Source organism: Pelodiscus sinensis, chromosome 16, assembly GCF_052426305.1.
Source record: "Pelodiscus sinensis isolate ZL-2025 chromosome 16, ASM5242630v1, whole genome shotgun sequence".
In the NCBI taxonomy this organism is placed as follows: Eukaryota; Metazoa; Chordata; order Testudines; family Trionychidae; genus Pelodiscus; species Pelodiscus sinensis.
Window position 1 is genome coordinate 12,342,831 of NC_143067.1, and position 19,642 is coordinate 12,362,472.

General features: G+C 39.3%; 1 protein-coding gene across 6 annotated transcripts in view; it reads right to left on the bottom strand.

The window, feature by feature from the left end:
* Nucleotides 1-4,993: 4,993 nt before the first annotated feature.
* SMAD5 (SMAD family member 5) overlaps nt 4,994-19,642 on the bottom strand; it is a 40,828-nt gene continuing 26,179 nt past the window's right edge. For 3 of the 6 annotated variants that reach the window (XM_006116021.5, XM_075900438.2, XM_025181192.3), the window contains exons 3-8: nt 16,194-16,742; nt 15,278-15,529; nt 14,479-14,598; nt 13,522-13,743; nt 9,684-9,940; nt 4,994-5,260 (exon numbers count right to left, since the gene is read on the bottom strand). In XM_006116021.5, the coding sequence (XP_006116083.1) occupies nt 5,117-5,260; nt 9,684-9,940; nt 13,522-13,743; nt 14,479-14,598; nt 15,278-15,529; nt 16,194-16,596 (1,398 nt within the window). In that variant the 5' untranslated portion in view covers nt 16,597-16,742 and the 3' untranslated portion in view covers nt 4,994-5,116. Of the gene's footprint in view, nt 5,261-9,683; nt 9,941-13,521; nt 13,744-14,478; nt 14,599-15,277; nt 15,530-16,193; nt 16,743-17,805; nt 17,902-19,642 lie in introns of those variants that run through there. The other 3 variants (XM_075900442.2, XM_075900440.2, XM_075900439.2) reach the window with 3 other exon arrangements.

Sequence of the window (19,642 nt, forward strand, 5' to 3'; positions counted from 1 at the left end):
AGATTAGCTGGAGTCCCCAATTGTCCCCGGGCTCAATGACAGCATTTCAAAGGGACAGCACTGCACTGAGTCTGGGGTCAGCTGGGGACTCCAGCTGATCCCAGCCTCCACTGTGCTGCCCCTTTGAAATGCCCTGGTGGTGTTTTAAAGGGGCAGTGCTGCAGAAATGCCTGCGATTAATGTGCATTAAAAAAATTAACATGTTAATTGTGCTTTGCGTTAATCGCAGGCATTAACATGCGTTAATTGACAGCCCTAATCTCAAATGTTCCAATCAAACTGTCAATGGAATTAAATTTCTAATTCTCACTTCTATAAGGAGCAATACCTATAACACGTCAGTGGCCACAATTACAATAATGAAGATTTTATGGGTCATTATACCTTGTAGGAAATTCAGATTATACTTTTTCAAACATACCTATATAGACATAGACATGTATAAGTACTGGACGCAGCTGATAAATTATGTTTAGAGCAAAACAGGAAAAAAAGCCATTCTGAAAGGGGAATTTTCATGTTTATTCAAATATGGGCAGCAGTATGCAAAATATATCTTTAAAAACGAAAACTAAAGTTAGAGTTAACAAAATGAAGACAGTTAAATGAAAAAACCTTGTTGCTAAAACCATGTTTACTACTATGTAAACAGAAGCATAAAGGTTATGTTATCAATAAACATAAAAGCAGATTTCTGGAGAAGCATAATAAAGCACAGTTACATTGTAACACAATGATTTAGTCTATCAATTTGAATTCAGAATGGGTTTCCTCCATAAGGAAAGAGACTTCATGATTACCAAAAAAAGAAAGTAAAAACTAACTTTCCTTTCAGGAAAACCATTTAAAATGGGTTTTATTTATTGAAGACTGCTAGCTATAAAACACTAGTTTCCAGAGTATTTCAAGCTAGGCAAATCTTGACATGTTATTTTTTCCAGCCATAGACTACAAAACACTATTTTTTTTTGGTAGGAAAACAAGTTTTACACTAACTATGGAAAGAGATCAATAGTTTCAGGCAACAGACCAAGCATTAAGATGGGGTTTGTTTGTTTTTTTAAGAAATCCTAAAGCAATCACTATATGTAAGCAGCTCAATTATTTTGACTAACTAGTCATTCTGAAAAAAAAAAAGTTCTGTTCAACCATACCAAAAAAGGTACAGATTGTGTAGAACCAATCTCTTAACCCAATGTTGCCCCTTATCTTCAATTAAGTGAATGTAATACTCATAAAAATTCTGGATTGATAACTCGTAAGGCTGAAGTCTTCCCTCCAAACTTTCACTCAGAGGGGTAGCCATGTTAGTCTATCTGGAAAAACAATGAGTCCTGTGGTACCTTAAAGACTAACAGACTTATTTGGGCATAAACTTTCATGGGTAAAAACCATTGAAATACATGGAGTGGAAGTCACAGCAGCTTTGAGTAGGCCAAAATGGTAGTTATGTATTTGCCTGTTCCATCTTTTGAGCTCTCTGATGGTATTACCAATAAGACTAATAATTGCCGATGGTAAGAAATAGAAACATGCCCACCAAAGATTGAAGTCAGTTATCCTGTATAAATAAGGTAAAATAATTTTTTAAAAGAGTAACATTGAGTCTGACCAGTGTTGGGTTTTAATTCCCAAGATCCTGACCCATTTAGTTTCTACCTACAACATTATACCTGCTAGCAGGGGCGGCCCTAGACTAGCTGCCAGCAACTGGAACCTTAGGTGAACCATGGAATCAGCGCCCCCACCTCCAAACCCCTCAATGATATTACACTACCATTTGGCACCCTATTTAACTTGGCGCCCGCCTAGTTCACCTATACGGACAGGCCACCCCTTCCTGCTAGCAATGAACTCACAAGCATAGCATGATAGGTTTAAATTTTATGACGGCAAAGCTGGTAGCACCTATTTAGTGTCAAGCAGTTCTCTGTCCGCTTATCCTCCGAGATGTGTGCACTGTGGTACACCCCTCCAGATATAACTAAACATATCGTGGCGCTGCACCATAAAAGTTAGAAAACTAGAAATCTTTTACAGAGGCCTCATATTTATGATAAGCACCAATTTTAAAGCTCAACAGCAGCCCTTAGCTGGCATATTTCTGCAAAAGAGTATGTATGAGCAAGAAGGCAGCGGGTATGAACACCTCAGGAATGGAGATTGTTCTGAAAGATTCATTAACCCTACACTAAACATTATGGCTATTCTTTCAAAAGTTTACAACTGAACAATGACTTTACAGCCTTGAAACTTTACTATGATGAAAAATGCTGCTTTCCCCTTTTTCTAGTAGTTTAACTGCATTTGATTTGGGGGGGACGGGACAGGGGAGGAGAAGGTGGGGGGGGGGGGGGGAAATCTCTGCTGTCTGATTGCAAACTTCCAGTTCCAAATGAGGTATCTGGTTGACTGGACACTGCATTACTCTGATGTTCATAACGGTGAGGTTCTACTGTATTGCTAAGGTTATAATAGCCTGGCTATTTGTGCATTAGTTTCTCATTAGGCACTGGCTCAGGCTCATGTACTCATTCCTGAATCATTTTTTAAAATTTAAGCATATACAGGAGCATAGAGGAAGCCAATATAAAAGTCAACCTTGGATGACTTACTATAGGTCCTTCAACTGAGATTTGACTCTAAGCTGATGTGTCATGACATTCAGAAAATTTATTTAAGAAAACATATAGTAGATATAGAATTATATGTAGATTCACAAAACTTAAATATGGATGTAGGAAAATGTTTTGACTATGGAAGCCCTGATCTTACGGGCAACATCTGAATTTGTAACTTTTAAAAACCAAAACAAAAAACCCATACACATCATTGGTTGAAGTTCAAAGGAATAAATAATGGTCTAGAACAGTGTTTCTCAACCAGCTGTATGAGTACCCTCAGGTGTACATGAGAGAAGTCTGGGGAGTACATCAACAACTGAAATTTGGAGAAAACTGAATTTTTGTTTTAAGTTTTACAGTGCTTTCTTATTTTTTTTACTTTTTACACCCAAAAATTTCATGCTTGGCTACAATTAAGTTGTTTAAACAAATGTGTTGCGATGGAAAAAAATTGTGTGTTTGAAAACTAAGTATTCAGGGTACAAATGTTTTGTTTTTTTTAAAGGGGGTACTTATGATTTTTTTGGGGAAAAGGGGGTACTTTATAAAAAAAAAAGGTTGAGAAACACTGGTCTACAAGATAAATGACAAAGTAATATCACTCCCTTTTTTCCTGAAAACATTTTATTTAAAGTGTTTAAGATCAAGTACAAATACTTATTCCTGTACAAGACAGCATTATAGATGTGTGAAAGTTATCTATTTAGCTTTATTCCTTTAAGGCATTTCATAAGAAACGATCATGATCTGTAAACAATTTTGTTCCTTGAAAAAGATTTACTTATGTACTATGTGATACAGTGATTTACCACATTTAAGCACAAACTTTATCATTCAATAAAAGGACACAAGAACAACTTAAGTAATCAATACCCTGGGACTGCAGTAATTAGCTACATAAAGCATCCTTTAGTAAGTACGTGAGTTTGGGTTTTCAGGCTACCTCCCAAATCTTTTATCTTTTAGTGGATAAGAAACAGGTTTTGGATAGAGAAAGGGGAAGGTGAAGAAGATACATAACAGGCCTGACACTCTGTACATAAAAACATTAGACTTAAAGAATTGAGCCATAATTCATTTCACTTAGTATTCTCCACAACATATTTATTTCTCTCATTAGGAAAAGGAGTTACTCTCAGATTTCTCCCTTTTTTATTTAGTGTTTGTGTTGAAAGGCTGGGCATTGTAATTCACTCGGTGAAGCAACACATACAGCAGGCAGCTGTAATACAAGTCTTCTCACAGTCATACACCAGTGTGGGAGAAAGGGCAATTGAATCCCTATCTACATTCAATCATTAGTGTCTCTGCTAAGAATGCCAACTTTAGGCCTAGATTACAGGAGGGGAAAAATTCATCAGGAATGGGATGAAGTTCACCATTTCACACAGGACAAGTCTTGACAGTAATGATTTTTGGTAATTGCCTACTCCACTTGCATTTGATCTATAAATAAAAGGCTCTGCACTCAATCACCAATTTGCTAAGCCATTCAGTCTTCAAACAGTACGAAAATGAGAGATTAATCAAATATGTATTGGATATGAAGTACAGGGTCATCACTAATACTGCATAATAACTGCTAAATGATTCAAGAGGCTTAAATATGCCAATTCTGGATAGGTAAAACAGATACGTAGAGAACTTAGCTCCTTTGCAATGCAAGTTCTGCCATTTATAAAAAATAGAGTTTATGCTAAAATACAAAAGGGTACCTAAAAAAGCTAGGTCTTGGCAATTACATCCAAAAGAGCATAGGTGTATATAGTCCACAGCAGTGCGAAAAGTTTACCTTTATCAATTACTCTTTAACTGGTGGTTAAAAGTAGTATTAAAAAATTGGAATGGGACAAGGCTAATAATTGATATTCTATAATGTATATGGTGTTTATGGCTGCATGTTCCAAAAGTTAAAGCAAATGTTTTACATCATCCATCTGTAAAAAAAGTATTTCAAGATGTGTACACTTAAATCACATTGTTCAAATTGAGGCAAACTTAGCTGTAATAAAGGCTAATTTTTTACTACAGACATCTTCCATAAGATGTTACACAGCTACATATTTAATACTGATTGAAATCTGGAGCCACGTGTGTTAAAAGAGAATGTAGAGCTCAAGTAACACTAAAATCTATTATATGTATTTACTCCTAAAGTCTGCCTTCAAAACTCTTGTCCCAATGTGACAATGAGGAAGATGTTCCCGTTAGACCTATGCCTGTAAGTTTCATATAGAGTGGGTGGGGGGAAGGAGAAGTGTTGCAAGTTTCTCATAAGACTCCAACCCACCGCAGGGCTCAACTATCATTTTAGGATCACAAGAACAAACTGAAATTTAAAAGTGAATCAATATGCAATGGAATTGGTCACAAAGGGGGTAAAAGTTAAACCCATATCTGTTCTCCATCTAGCTCACAGTATCCACACTGGAAGTTTCCCTAGAATTAAAAATAAGTCCACCAAAGATACAATTGAAGGTAATACTGCAGCTCTATGAAACTGAAGAGATGGGATTAAGAGGTGAGCCCATTTGTGTAAGTACTTTATCCAGCCACTGAAGGGGCCCATGAAGATGAATTTCTATCCAGCATGGCGTGCTTGTGACATCTTGCCGGTGATATTCCGCTCCCCAACCCTATAAAAATGAAGAAATGTTATACCTTTAACATGAGTGTATACTCTCAATCCAATTTTGCCAATAGGAAATACAAAGTTAGACTATTAGACATTTACAGGTATTAAGAGACAACCCTTCCCCCCCCCCCCAATACAAGCAAAAAAGGTTGTAATTTGAGGAAAAAAGGAAAACAAAGAGGAAGGAGGGTGTTGAGGGTAAAGGCACTGAACTATGACTCAGGAACTCTGGGTTCTGATTCTGACTCAAGACTTAAGTAACCGTTGCCAAGGTTAATCCCGGTGTCTAATTTCTCCATTTATAAAATGGGTATAAGAACATAAGAATGGCCATACTGGGTCAGACCAAAGGTCCATCCAGCCCAGTACCCTGTCTGCCAACAGTGGCCAATGCCAGGTGTCCCAGAGGGAGTGAATCAAACAGGTAATGATCAAGTGATCTCTCTTCTGCCATCCATCTCCACCCTCTGACAAACAGAGGCTAGGGACACCATTCCTTACCCATATTGGCTAATAGCCATTAATGGACTTAACTAGATAAATTCATGGAGGTTCTCTTTTAAACCCTGTTATAGTCCTAGCCTTCACAACCTCCTCAGGCAAGGAGTTCCACAGATTGACTATGCTCTGTGTGAAGAACTTCCTTTTAATTGTTTTAAACCTGCTGCCCGTTAGTTTCATTTGATGGCCCCTAGTTCTTATATTATGGGCAAAAGTAAATAGCTTTTCCTTATTTACTCTCTCCACACTACTCATGATTTTATAGACCTCTATCATATCTCCCCCCCCCCCTTGTCTCCTCTTTTCCAAGCTGAAAAGTCCCAGCCTCTTTAATCTCTCATATGGGACCCGTTCCAAACCCCTAATCATTTTAGTTGCCCTTCTCTGAACCTTTTCTAATGCCAGTATATCTTTTTTGAAATAAGGAGACCACGTGTGTACGCAGTATTCAAGATGTGGGCGTACCATGGACTTATATAAGGGCAACAAGATATTCTCCATCTTATTCTCTATCCCGCTTTTTAAGAGATTCCTAACATCCTGTTTGCTTTTTTTGACTGCTGCTGCTCACTGTGTGGATATCTTCAGAGAACTATCCACGATGACTCCAAGATCTCTTTCCTGATTAGTTGTAGCTAAATTAGCCCCCATCATATTATATGTATAGTTGGGGTTATTTTTTCCAATGTGCATTACTTTACATTTATCCACATTAAATTTCATTTGCCATTTTGTTGCCCAATCACTTAGTTTTGTGAGATCTTTTTGAAGTTCTTCACAGTCTGTTCTGGTCTTAACTCCCTTGAGCAGTTTAGTATCCTCCACAAACTTTGCCACTTCACTGTTTACCCCTTTCTCCAGATCATTTATGAATAAATTGAATAGGCTTGGTCCTAGGACTGACCTTGAGGAACACCACTAGTTACACCTCTCCATTCTGAACATTTACTATTTATTTCTACCCTTTGTCTCCTGTCTTAACCAATTGTCAATCCATGAAAGGATCTTCCCTCTTATCCCACGACAACTTAATTTACATATGAGCCTTTGGTGAGGGACCTTGTCAAAGGCTTTCTGGAAATCTAAGTATACTATATCTACTGGATCCCCCTTGTCCACGTTTGTTGACCTCTTCAAAGAACTCTAATAGATTAGCAAGACATAATTTCCCTTTACAGAAACCATGTTGACTTTTGCCCAACAAATTACATTCTTTTACGTGTCTGACAATTTTATTCTTTACTATTGTTTCAACTAATTTGCCCAGTACTGATGTTAGACTTACTGGTCTGTAATTGCCAGGATCGCCTCTAGAGCCCTTTTTAAATATTGGCATTACATTAGCTATCCTCCAGTCATTGGGTACAGAAGCTGATTTCAAGGATAGGTTACAAACTATAGTTAATAGTTCCGCAATTGCACATTTGAGTTTTCAGAACTCTTGGGTGAATGCCATCTGGTCCTGGTGACTTGTTACTGTTAAGTTTATCAATTAATTCCAAAATCTCCTCTAATGACACTTCAATCTGTGACAAGTCCTCAGATTTGTCACCTACAAAGGATGGGTCAGGTTTGGGAATCTCCCTAACATCCTCATCCGTGAAGACTGAAGCAAAGAATTCATTTAGTTTCTCTACAATTACTTTCTCATCTTTAAGTGCTCCTTTTGTATCTCGATCATCCAGGGGCCCCACTGGTTGTTTAGCAAGCTTCCTGCTACTGATGTACTTAAACAATTTGTTATTACCTTTTGAGTTTTTGGCTAGCTGTTCTTTAAACTCCTTTTTGGAGTTGAATACTTCCTCTCTCCTAACTTCTGTTGTTTAAGCTCTTTGGGGAAAAGACTGTCAGCATGAAGTTTGTAAAGTATACAACAGGATATGGTTCCAATCTAATTTTGGGCTCCTAGGGATTACCATGAAACAGGTACATAACAGGATAAAGTACTAACATAACATTGTACAAGATAATTAATAGACTCCAAGTGAGAGAGGCTGTAATTCCACAAGTTATTGGACTTGACGCAGGTATTAACTCAGGGAAGTACTATTGCTTGTGCTATACAGCTTGTCAGACTAGGTGATTAATGGTCCTTTCTGGCCTTTAATCTATGAATTATCTTTAGAAGCCCAGAAGAATTCTTTACTTCTGAGACTTTCTTTATAAATTAGAGCCATGTTTTTCCCCCCTTCAGACCATCAGGACAGATGCTTTTTTACTATGATTAACACCAAGTGAATTATCAAAGTTCTTTGTGAGAACAAGGATATTCCCACACATTCCACAGGATACTGTACAAGAACCACACAGACAGGTTGGAAGAGTGGCCGCCACAAGCAATGAAACTTAAGAGCATCACTGCTCCATGACACTAACACAAATTACTTTACAAATGTGCTAAATCTACTGTGCTGTAGGGATGTTAAAGGTTAATCAGTAAATCTCACCCCTTACAGGTTACAGTTAACTGGTAAGGGCTGTAGCCCCCAACCATAGGTGGTCCAGCCCGTGTGCCCCAGGCAGGGGAGCACCACCACCCCAGCCAGGGCAGCTCTAGCCGATAGGGGTGGGAGAACAAGGGGGGAGGGCAGGTGGGCTGGAGTGCCCCTCACCCAGCTCATTTAATCAGTTAACTGATTTAAATTAATGTTTAACCAGTTAGTTGTGATGTAAAATCCCATTTGTGCGCATTACCCATCAAAACACCCTCTCTTCTTTAAAAAAGAGATCAAGGAGAGGAAGTGGCTACAGGAGAATAAAGAGGCGACATGGGCCAGTCTGCTCAGCTTCTAGGACAAGAAGGAAGATGAGCAGTGGCAGTGTCCCCTGGCTGCTCGTAGCCAGCCCTGGGAGACTGACTCACTTGCGCCACAAGACAGCAAGCTGCGAACCATCCGGTCCACAGGACAGTATGTGCCCCAGATCTGGTTTCCCAGCACCACTGCATGAAAGCGAATCGGGATGAGCGGGGCAGGGAAGATGCCAGTTGGGCTGTTAGGTCAACTTCCCAGCCTTCTTTACGGATACAGGCCCTGGTTCTTCCTTCCCGAGAGGGCCCAGGGGTACTGCGGTGAGGCCGGGGAGGCTCCCTTGCTGTGTTGCACCAGTGGAGTTTTGTTTAGGCTGCAATGGAGGGTGAGAGCGAGGTTGCCTACCCACCACGACAGGAGGTTCGGCAGGCATAGCCTCCTATTCAACTTTAAATACTCAATATTGAGCATATTTTTAAAGACCAGATGCAGAAGAGCTTATTGCAACAAGTCACCTTTTTTACTATATTAAGAGTCAGATCAGTTACTAATACAAAGCCATTTTTTTAAAACTCATGATATTGAAGGATTTCTTTTTTAAGAAAGGCACAATCTGGCTGCATACATTTTAAAAAGTAAGTTTCTCTTCATTCTACTAAAAACGTATATTGAAGGCCCAAGGGATTGATGAAATATATGTGTCTATGATCTGAAGCTTTATTGGGAGAAAGAACCGAGGAAGGCACGAGGAGGAGTTAAACTGTCATTCATATATTTTTTTTTCTTCATTTTTCTCATATCACGGCCAAGTTGGTGGTCCAGCAGGCCACATTATTTTTGCTCCATTAGCGTATGTGCACATTACAAGTTTCCTTAGAAAGTGGAAGTTTACAAGTTATAGCACGTTTCTGATCTGAGAAAGGAACCATTTAATATAACCAGATGGAGCAGGCGGCCTACTGAACTACTATGGCAAAGCATACTCATCTGGCAAGTATAAAGATCAAACAATAATGCTACTCCAACATAAGGAGTCAGACTAAAACGCAGAAGTGTTACATCACAAATAACTTTGTGCAAAATAGTATCAAAGTCAATCTGAATAATTTGCTTGAACCTCTCTCAATCCAGAGAGAATTTAAATGCTTAGATACAAAATCAAAATGTATTTACCTTTACAAAACTCATTCGAATGGTGCACATTTTGGTGAGCTCATACACTGCCTCAAATCCATGGTTGACAGACTGAGCTAAAAGCTGAGCAAATTCCTGATTGTTAAAAATTTTTAGGCTGCAGCCACTGGGAATCTTGCATACAGTTGTAGGGTGAAATCCATGATGGTAGTTGCAGTTCCTGCTCTGTACAAATATGCTGCTATCACTTAAGCACTCAGCATACACTTCCCCACCTACGTAGTAGAGATGAACTCCTTAAAAACAAAAAGGGGAAAGGGGGAAGGAGAAATCAGATAAAAAGTTGTTTTAAGTTAAGCTGTATTAGTGCAAATAACTCTTGAGCTCCAAGACAATTTAGTCAGCCTTCTATTTGAAGAGCTTCCTGAAAAACTAGGTTTCCATATGCAAATAAGCCATATATATGGCTTAATGCACTCATCTCAAACTATTTCATTTTATATCAGTCCACTAGATGGCCTTCTCTCATCAGTTATAAAACAGATTGCACAGTGTCCAACCCAAACCAACACTAGGCATCCCAGAATAGATGCAAAGACTACAGATGTATCTCCGTCACACACAACTTTCAAGATTTCCGTCTCAATACGCAATGTACCTCAGTGCACTAAAATGCCCCAATAGCAATTATGTGAGTGCCACCAGACAATTGTTACACTCTTGAATGAACTCATAAGAAAATGATAAATGACAAAAAACATGGTATCACCTGTAAATGAATATTTTTCACAAAGCAATCACTCTGTATCTGACCCATTACTCCTTTTCCTCAAAGGAAACTTGTATAGTTTCAAAAGATGAACTTGGTAGCTTAAATTAACAGCTTTCTAAACACTAAGGCTGCGTCTAGACCAGCATGATTTTGCACAAAAGCGACTGCTTTTGCGCAAAATCTTGCCGCCTGTCTACACTGGCTGCGAGTATTTGCGCAAGAACACTGACTTTGTAATGTACAAAATCAGTGGTTCTTGCACAAATACTCTGACGCTCCCACTCAGGGATAAGCCTTCTTGCGCAAGAGGGCCAGTGTAAACAGCAACGTTAATTTCTTGCGCAAGAAAGCTCAATGGCTAAAATGGCCATCGGAGCTTTCTTGCGCAAGAGAGCATCTACACAGGCATGGATGCTTTTGTGCAAAAGCAAATCTTTTGCGCAAAGGCACATGCCAGTACAGGCAGTCCCCGGGTTACGTACAAGATAGGGACTGTAGGTTTGTTCTTAAGTTGAATCTGTATGTAAGTCAGAACTGGCGTCCAGATTCAGCCGCTGCTGAAACTGACCAGCGGCTGATTCCAGGAAGCCCGGGGCAGAGCAACTCTGCCTCAGGCTTCCTGTAGTCAGCCGCTGGTCAGTTTCAGCAGCGACTGACTTGGGGACGCCTGGGGCAGAGCAGCTGGGGTGCTGCCGGGTTGGTCCAGTAGCACCAAGAGCGGCGCTGCAGGACCAACCGGCAGCCCCCAGCTGCTCTACCACAGGTGTCCCGAGAAAAGCCTGGTCTGCTGGGGGGGCGCGCACTAGCTGCTCCCCCTCCCCCCCGAGCAGACCAGGGAGATGCGGGCGGCGGGACCGAGACGCGCCGGAGTCCCGCTGCCCCAGTCCTCCACGTCTCCCTGGTCTGCTGGCTCCCCCCCCCCCGCCCAGCAGACCAGGGAGACGTGGAGCAGCTTTTCTCGCCCCGGAGGATGCGGGAGGCGGGACCGTGGCGCGTCTGGGCCGTCCCGCCGCCCGCGTCTCCCTGGTCTGCTGGGGGGGGGGGGCGCGCAGCTAGTCCCCCCCGCCCACCCAGCAGACCAGGCTTTTCTCGCGGACGCCTGTGCTAGAGCAGCTAGGGCGCTGCCAGGTTGGTCCCGCAGCGCCGCTCCTTGGCGCTACTGGACCAACCCGGCAGCACCCCAGCTGCTCTGCCCCAGGCGTCCTGATTCAGCCACTGTTGAAACTGATCAGCGGCTGATTCCAGGAAGCCCGGGGAAGAGAAACTCTGCCTTGGGCTTCCTATAGTCAGCCGCTGGTCAGTTTCAGCAGCGGCTGAATCTGGACGCCAGTTCCAATTTACGTAGAAATTCAACTTAAGAACAAACCTACAGTCCCTAACTTGTACGTAACCTGGGGACTGCCTGTATAACAAAGGAAGACCTGAGCTGCTCTTTCAGGCTGACGGCTATTGGTGAACCTCATCAGGCCCACTGGGAGTCTGGGATAGGATAAAGTTTGGGGCAAGGAACTTGAAAGCACACTCCTCTGTTAGTTAACACGTGGCTTACAGTGGCTTTGAGCACAGGCCTCTCCCCCATGTAAATCTATTCTATTCTGCTTCTTTCCTGCCTCACTACTTAGATGGCCTTCCAGCTAAAAGTAAGGTAGTGGTTGGGTGTCTCAGAGATTTTACTGGAGACTAGAGGTACACAAGCAGGCTACAACAGAAATGTCCGCTTCTCCAGATGAAAATAAAACTCAAAATGAAGAAATCACTTAAAAAAAAAAGAGAGAATTAATTTAAGTCTTATAGCTGAAACAGTAAAAGCAGTAAGATAAGTAGAAAATGTAATTCTATTCCTTTATAAAGTTAACAGAAGTCATCGTACAAAATTCACCTGCATCAAGAAAAAAGTCTGAGGTATAGCTGTATTAGTCTGCATCTGCAAAAACAATAAGGAATCCTGTGACACTTTGAAGACTAACAGATTTGAGCATAAGCTTTTGTGGGTAAAACCCATTTTGTCCAATGCATGGAGTGGAAATCAGTCTGGTTTTGGGACAGTGACAATACTTAAGAGTTAAAATTAAGATTAGAGATTTTAACTTTAAGGTTTTCACTTATGACTAGGTAGAAAGACTTACATTAGCAGAGTGTGTATTAACAAGTATTACACAGCCGATCTTTTGATGGTTCCAGTAGTCCACCTCAGAAGTACCCCAAAAGAAAAATGCTGTATTCCTTGCTATAGTACCTTTGGCTTTCCAAGGCCAAATGTTTCATATTGACCAATGATAATGAGAATAATCTAAACAATTGTAAGTACTAAAATGCTCTTTCTAAAGCATAGCAGTAAGAAAAGAGTTTTCTTTTTAGAGGCATGAAAAAGGCAAGGCACATAAAGGGGCATTTTAAAAATTCACTAACATACTTTAAGAGATTAAGCAGGCTTCATCGGTCTGAAAACTGCATGTCTATATAGTACTTTCAGGTGAAAAGTATGGCAGATCCAGAGAAACTGCAAGATGCTATCAGACCTATCAAATCCGGGAACACCCTATGCCTCCACCATCTTAGATTCACTCTCATAAAACAAATCCTTACAACCTTATTTTACTTTGCTTTCAACTTATCCTGGATATTTAAATATACCATACAACACCTGTGTGAATGGAGAACAAAACTCTAAAATATTAAACAGCAGCAAGAACTTTTTCCTAAGGAACAAATCTAAAATGGTAGCTGTATATATGAAACTTGACAGATACTCAGGACCTACAATTGTGCTGAAGTGCTGGCACTAAACACTGAATACTTACAACAAGCTTGTTCGCTAAAAGTATTCTCCCTACTCTAAAATATGGGTTTTTTTAATATATTGTACATAGTTTAGGTTAGTTACTGGGATTCTGAGAGCAGCATTCTCCAATGTTTATCACATATATACACAATGTGTATGTCACAACTTGTTTTAAATAATATACCTGGAGAAAGGGTTTGTGTGTCTCTGAAATCACCATATATAATTTCATTGTTGCACATTTCAATATGCCTTTTTTCAAATGAAATTTTTGTCAATCTATTGCTATCTTAAAGGAGGCATAAAGAACATTTATGAATTACCTTTTCCAATATGTCGTCTAGTGTTCTCAATAGTTGAGTTGCGATTGACATTGGACAACAAACCTAAGCAGAATCTGTTTTTATTATTAGAAGGATCTGTAAAGCCATCCACTAGGACACTGGTGGAAGATGCATGAAAAGCCTCTCCAACGCGATTGTTTAATTCATAGTACACTATTGAACACCAGTGCTTGGGCTCTTCATAAGCAACAGGCTGAACATCTATAATACAATTAAATGAAATATGTCAATATGTATTTCAATTTAGAAGTATTTAACAATCCTTTTCACATAGCAGTAAAAAATTGATTCCACAATCTCACATTTGTATCTTATGTTCAGACTTGAAAGGCAGTATGATGCAGTTAAAAATGACACTACCAATTTTTAAAAATGGTAATACCACCTTCAGGTCCTAAAGTTTTATTTCACAATCGATCACTTTGTTTTGGTGTCTCTCTCCCTCTTCCTGAGACTTTGGTGAAACTCATGCAAACAAAGTGGGTCAAGAAAAACATTTTCTTTATAAAACCTATTTATAAATTGACTTTTTGAGGCCTGATTTCTAGGGATGTGGAGCAAACAACTCCATGTCCAATCAAAGGTAAGAGACAGGATCTGAACAACTGGGGGCGGAGGGTGGGGAAAAAAAAATAAATCACACCCCTACTTATTGAAAGTGCAATTCAAAAAGAGGATTTTTGTTTTTTTGTTGGCTGATTTAAAAGTAGCCAACCAATAAAATGGTGTAAAAGTGAACTGGCTAGGGTTTGTTTCACTTGCATTCTCTTTCTGGTGGCAGGTGCTTCTGGTACAAACCTGAACTTCTTCCATTGTCATATGCAAGTTATTTCTACTTAACCATGCTTAAATTTACTCCAATTAAGTCACCTCTGAATCTGGCTGTCATCATTAAAGAAACCAACCAAAAATGTATTGTCCACCATATTATCTTACCTCTGCTGGATATATTTGGCATAATTTGAGGAATCATGGTGTTGCTTGTGTCCATAGACTGTGAACTATCCTGTCCCATTTGATCCTCAGGGGGCATATATGCAGGAGGTGGAGTATCAGCTTAAAACAAGGAAAAATGCAGAAGTTAAAACTATAAATGAAGACTGACAAATAGATACCATCAAGCGGAGCATAAGGCCTTGCTTTGCTCACCCAGCTAGAACCACTAATTTTGTCAGGTGGTTGGTCATTAGATGAGTATATACACTCACACATGCTTAGCTAGATGTAGGAATTTATTACAAGTCCCAATTCTTTAGCACAACTCATTACTGCAGTTTGAGGTCTTAAAAAATTACCATTCCATATTACTGGATGATGTTTAATATAAGGTATGCCTCCATGATCTCAGAATGTGTTAACATCAAATTCCTTCTAATTTTAAAAAGGACTGTTACATATTAACTTATTTCTTCTCTGCATTGCACCTCATTTAAAAACACTAAATTCATTCAATAACCCCATGTTTCCATATTCTAGTGATACCTTAGAAGGTTTTTGGCAAAATAAAAACTGCAATAATTCACAAGAGTTCTTTCCAACCCGTATCAAAAGACTAAGGAAAGTAGTAACGATTAACAGAGTACAAGAATCAGTTGATATTAAGCCAATATCAATTGATACCAAGTCAATATCAATTGATACCAGAAACAGAGGCAAAAAGGGAATCACAAAAGCTTTTGGTATTATAAGCATATTTTTAATTTCTCAGCAGAGTTCAGGTACAGACTGTTCTCACCTGGTAGCTGAAATGGACTAGATGGTCCAGAACTAGCAGGGGAACTTGGGTAAGTGCTGCTCACTGGAGACGGCGGGTAGGGACTGTTTGGTGAAATGGAAAATGGAGTGCTGTTGGGTTGCTGGAAAGAATCTGGAAATGTAGCATTGTGTGGCATGTGCGGTTCATTGTGGCTTAGGTTCCTGAACTGAACTAGAAGGCTGTGCTGTGGATTGAATTCACTATGTCTAGGTACTAACACTGGAGGTAGAACTAAAAAACAAAACAAAACAAAAAGTTATGCACAAAATTTAAAAAATTGTTAAATACAGCTATAATGAACAGCATAAAATAATGCACAATCTATTCACTAACCATAATTAACGAGTTCCCATTATCAGCTGAGAAGGAACAAGAAAAAGGTTACAAAAGATTTAACTATTACTTACAATTTGTGGGTTTCTAAAAATCTCTTTTAAAAAACATGGACTCTATTTCTTGCCAGACTTAATTCATACTTCACAGCATGAAAACTAGTCATATTTTGCTAGTTTAGCGAGCTGCTTTAAAAAAAAAAAAAAAAAAAACAGAACATGCATACTAAGTGAAAAGTACTAATAATTTTAAAGGATTAGTGTACTCCTAACACTCCATATTCTCAGAAAAAAGAGATAAGTCTTCAGTTGACTACTTTTGTATTTAGAGCCAAATGCTTGTCACAATAAAGTCAATGAGTAAGCCAGGATTTAGAAAAATCTTCCATAGATCATATGCTACACAGTAAACTGTAGTTGTAAAGTTTTTACCAGGCAACTCCACCCATTCTAACCTGAATGTTATATTCCACTCCACCCGTGCCCCAGGGAATTTAAATTGGCAAAGCAACATTGACTGTGATTAATTTTTTCAGGCTATAGACATCAATGCTCAAACTTACCAGGGCTCTCTACCCTTTTATAGTGGTATGGATTGATACAAACTTCCTTCTGTTTAGATCCAAAAGGAAATTCACAAATATCCAATGGCTTCAACTCATGATGACTCTGTAGATCAGGCCAACGCCACACACGACAGTATATAACATGGGGAAGACCTTTTCTGTGAGAAACTTGAAGTCTCCCATCTAAAGAACGAGGAATGGTAACGCATTTGCTGGGTTGTCCAGGACTGCTCAAAGCTTTTTCCAATTCTTCCATAGCACCCTTTTTCTTTTTCAACTTTTTTACCAAGGCATCAACTGCCTTTTCCGCCCATTTTTCCTCTTCATCTCCTTGTTTCCAGCCCAATAAGCGCTTTACAGCTGGGCTAGTAAAAGAGAACAAACTGGCCATTGACGTCATTTGACACAAGTCTTCAAAAAACCTTTCTATAAATAAACATCAGTGTCTACAAGAAGCAACTGACCAAACTATTTTTTTCTTGGAAGACAACACCTGATCGAATAGTTGTCACTCAAATCAAAAGGGATGATTCTTCTTATTTAATCCTGTTAAAAAAACCAAAAAACATATCAAGTAGTTAGCAACTAGGGGGGTTGTTTGTTTTTTTGATGACAGAAGAAGGCAGAACTAAAAACAATTCATATATTAAAATAGGAAGAATGATTATTTCCACCCTTCATGTTACATTCAATTTTTGGCCTTTAAAACACACCCCACCCACCCATCCACCCACACTGGCTTCCTTCTAATCAAGGGGAAAATTTTAAGTCTCCTTTCAGACTATCAGTGCTACTTTTAGGGAGAAAGAGTGATTTCCAAGAGATGCAAGGTACTCCTCTTCATTACGTAACTTTAGATTTTCTGACATTAGCTTTTTATAGAATGCAGTTGAGTAGCTATAGCCTAGGCAAAAACATGTACAAAACTTACTTGCCTAATGGCTAAAAAGTTTGCTAGACTACAGACAGAAGAACTAATCCTCCTCACCAAGAGGTAGATGAAGATAACTTGGGAGACATGAGTAACCAGCAAGTTCCAAGGACAATACTCTAGAGCAACAGTTCTCAACCAGGTAGGTGTATGCAGAGATTTTTCATAGGGTACCTGAACTCAGCTAGTTGCCTAGTTTTACAACAGACTACATTAAAAGCATTAGCTAAATCAGTACAAACTAAAATTTCATATAAACGAGGTGTTCATACATCTCTATATCCTAAAATGTAAATGCACTATTTGTTGCAATTGATTTATTTTATAGCTATGTGGTCAAAATGAAAACACGTGCAATTTTTCAGTAGCAGTGTGCTGTGACATTGGTCTGATTTTGTAAGCAAGTAGTTTTTTAGTGAAGCAAAACTTGAGGGTATTCAAGAGAAAAATCAGACTCCTGAAAAGAGTACAGTAGTTTGGAAAGTTTGGGAGACACTGTGCTGGAGAAACCTGCCATCACTTTACTGGCATGAAGGATTCTGAAACTTCTACTTGGGTGCTATTCTTGGACTCTTCTTCAGTATTCCATTTTTTTTTTTTTTTTTGTAGCAGACTAATAATGAGGAAATTGGAGGAACAACTGAGAATAGCTTAAAGAATTTAGACATGGTCAATCACCTTGGCCACTTCAGTTATACACCTCCCCAGTCTTCTGGCTGCTGGGACAAGGATTATAAGGAGAGGATTTTCAGGCTTTTGTAATATGTTTTCTTCCTAAAAAGGAGAAGACACACTCTGCAGAATAAGTGCCAGAAATAAGACCTTTACCAAACTGTTTGAGGGAGTTAATTTAAACAATACTGTTCTGTACACAATGTCATAAAGAAACAGTGTTCACACACTGCCCTGTTTTACAATACCTATCAGATTCTGGTGTAAACCTGTGTTTTGTTTTCTTTTAAAGAGAGTAAAGATGACACGAGGAAATGATGTGCTGTGGCAAGTGGCTGATAAGAACTCATGAAGTCCCTTGTGAATATTATACAAGCAAGTACAGACAATGAGCAGCTGGCAGCAAGAGGAGAACTAAGAGAAAGGATGTTAACAACAAAAGATGCTTCCTTTCTTGCTACAGAGACTGCCAAACAATACTGTCTCAGCATTTGATAAACTCTGGTGAATGAGAGCACCTAACATTTTGAAACACTGAATCTACATATAGGAGAGGGAAAAAAATCCGTATAAGCATATCAGTACAATACAAGATAAATTACTTTCAAGATGTCACTACTCACATACCACTGTCTTTAATAATCAGAATTTTAGTTCCTTTTATGGGTTGCAAAAAGTAGAGGTAAATTAGAATATTTAAATAAGTTGGTGGCATTTAACTTCTCCACACTATCAGACAGCTTTAAAAATATACAGGGATAACAAAGGGAATCTTCCTAATATTTAAACACCAGAAGACTTATCCAGCGTTGCTCTGCTCCTTAAACTCAAATTTTGTTTTTCTTCATTTAACTCATTTTTCTGGTGAGGGAGTGGAAGGATTGGGGGAGGGGGGGAGGCTTCAGTATGCAGGCTGCCCTGGAGAGAGAGAAAAATGCCAGCCCCCTCTCACTGCAGCGGGGGGGAGGGGGGGAGAAAGGTGAGAAACACCTGTCAATGGCTGCTGCAGCAGGCAGACACTCTCTGAAATATAAAGTAGATAGCTGTCCCTTTCTCCACCCCTGCTCCCTGCTGGCCCAGTGGAGTTATAGCTGTCCCAATCCCCATCTCTGGCCCCTTGCTGCCGCCCTGTGGTCATTATGCATTTAACTCTCTCCTACCAGACCCCTCCCTTTCCATTTTATGAGAAATAATCCAATTCCATGCACATTGCATTATCATGGCATAACCAAACCCTGACCTTGCTTTTAAGTTCGGTAAGAGGTCCTAGCTCTTACCATTTAGGAGTTCTTGAACAAAAATTCAGACATTTCTAAAATATATAGTATGAATTAACCATCAGAAAAGGCAATTTCTTCTGCCTTTGATATTCACATTTACACATCAAAAGCTATGAATGGGACACATCCAGCCTGACTTACTTAGCATTATTAAAACTGGACCTTTTGCTGTTATATATACTATGGATTCTGTAATTTCCACTCAAACTCATCTGATGGGTTTTACCCATGAAAGCTCATGATAACAATACATTTGTTAGTGTCTAGGGTGTCACAAGACTGCTTATTGTTTTTAAAGTTACAGACTAACACAGCAACCCTCCTGAGACTTGTTTAAATACCAGTTTACTACACTGGTTATTACAATTTCACTGCATTAGTAGCAATTAAAGCATTAACCTAAGCCTACATCAAATAACTATTTTGCATATCAGCCAAGTAATTTGGAACAAAACCATCGATACTATATCCACATGTGGATGATCTTCTACTCTCTTCCCACCCACAAAAATAAAGGAACACATTTTGCCATGATTAAAATAAAATCCGAATGCTACTTTGCA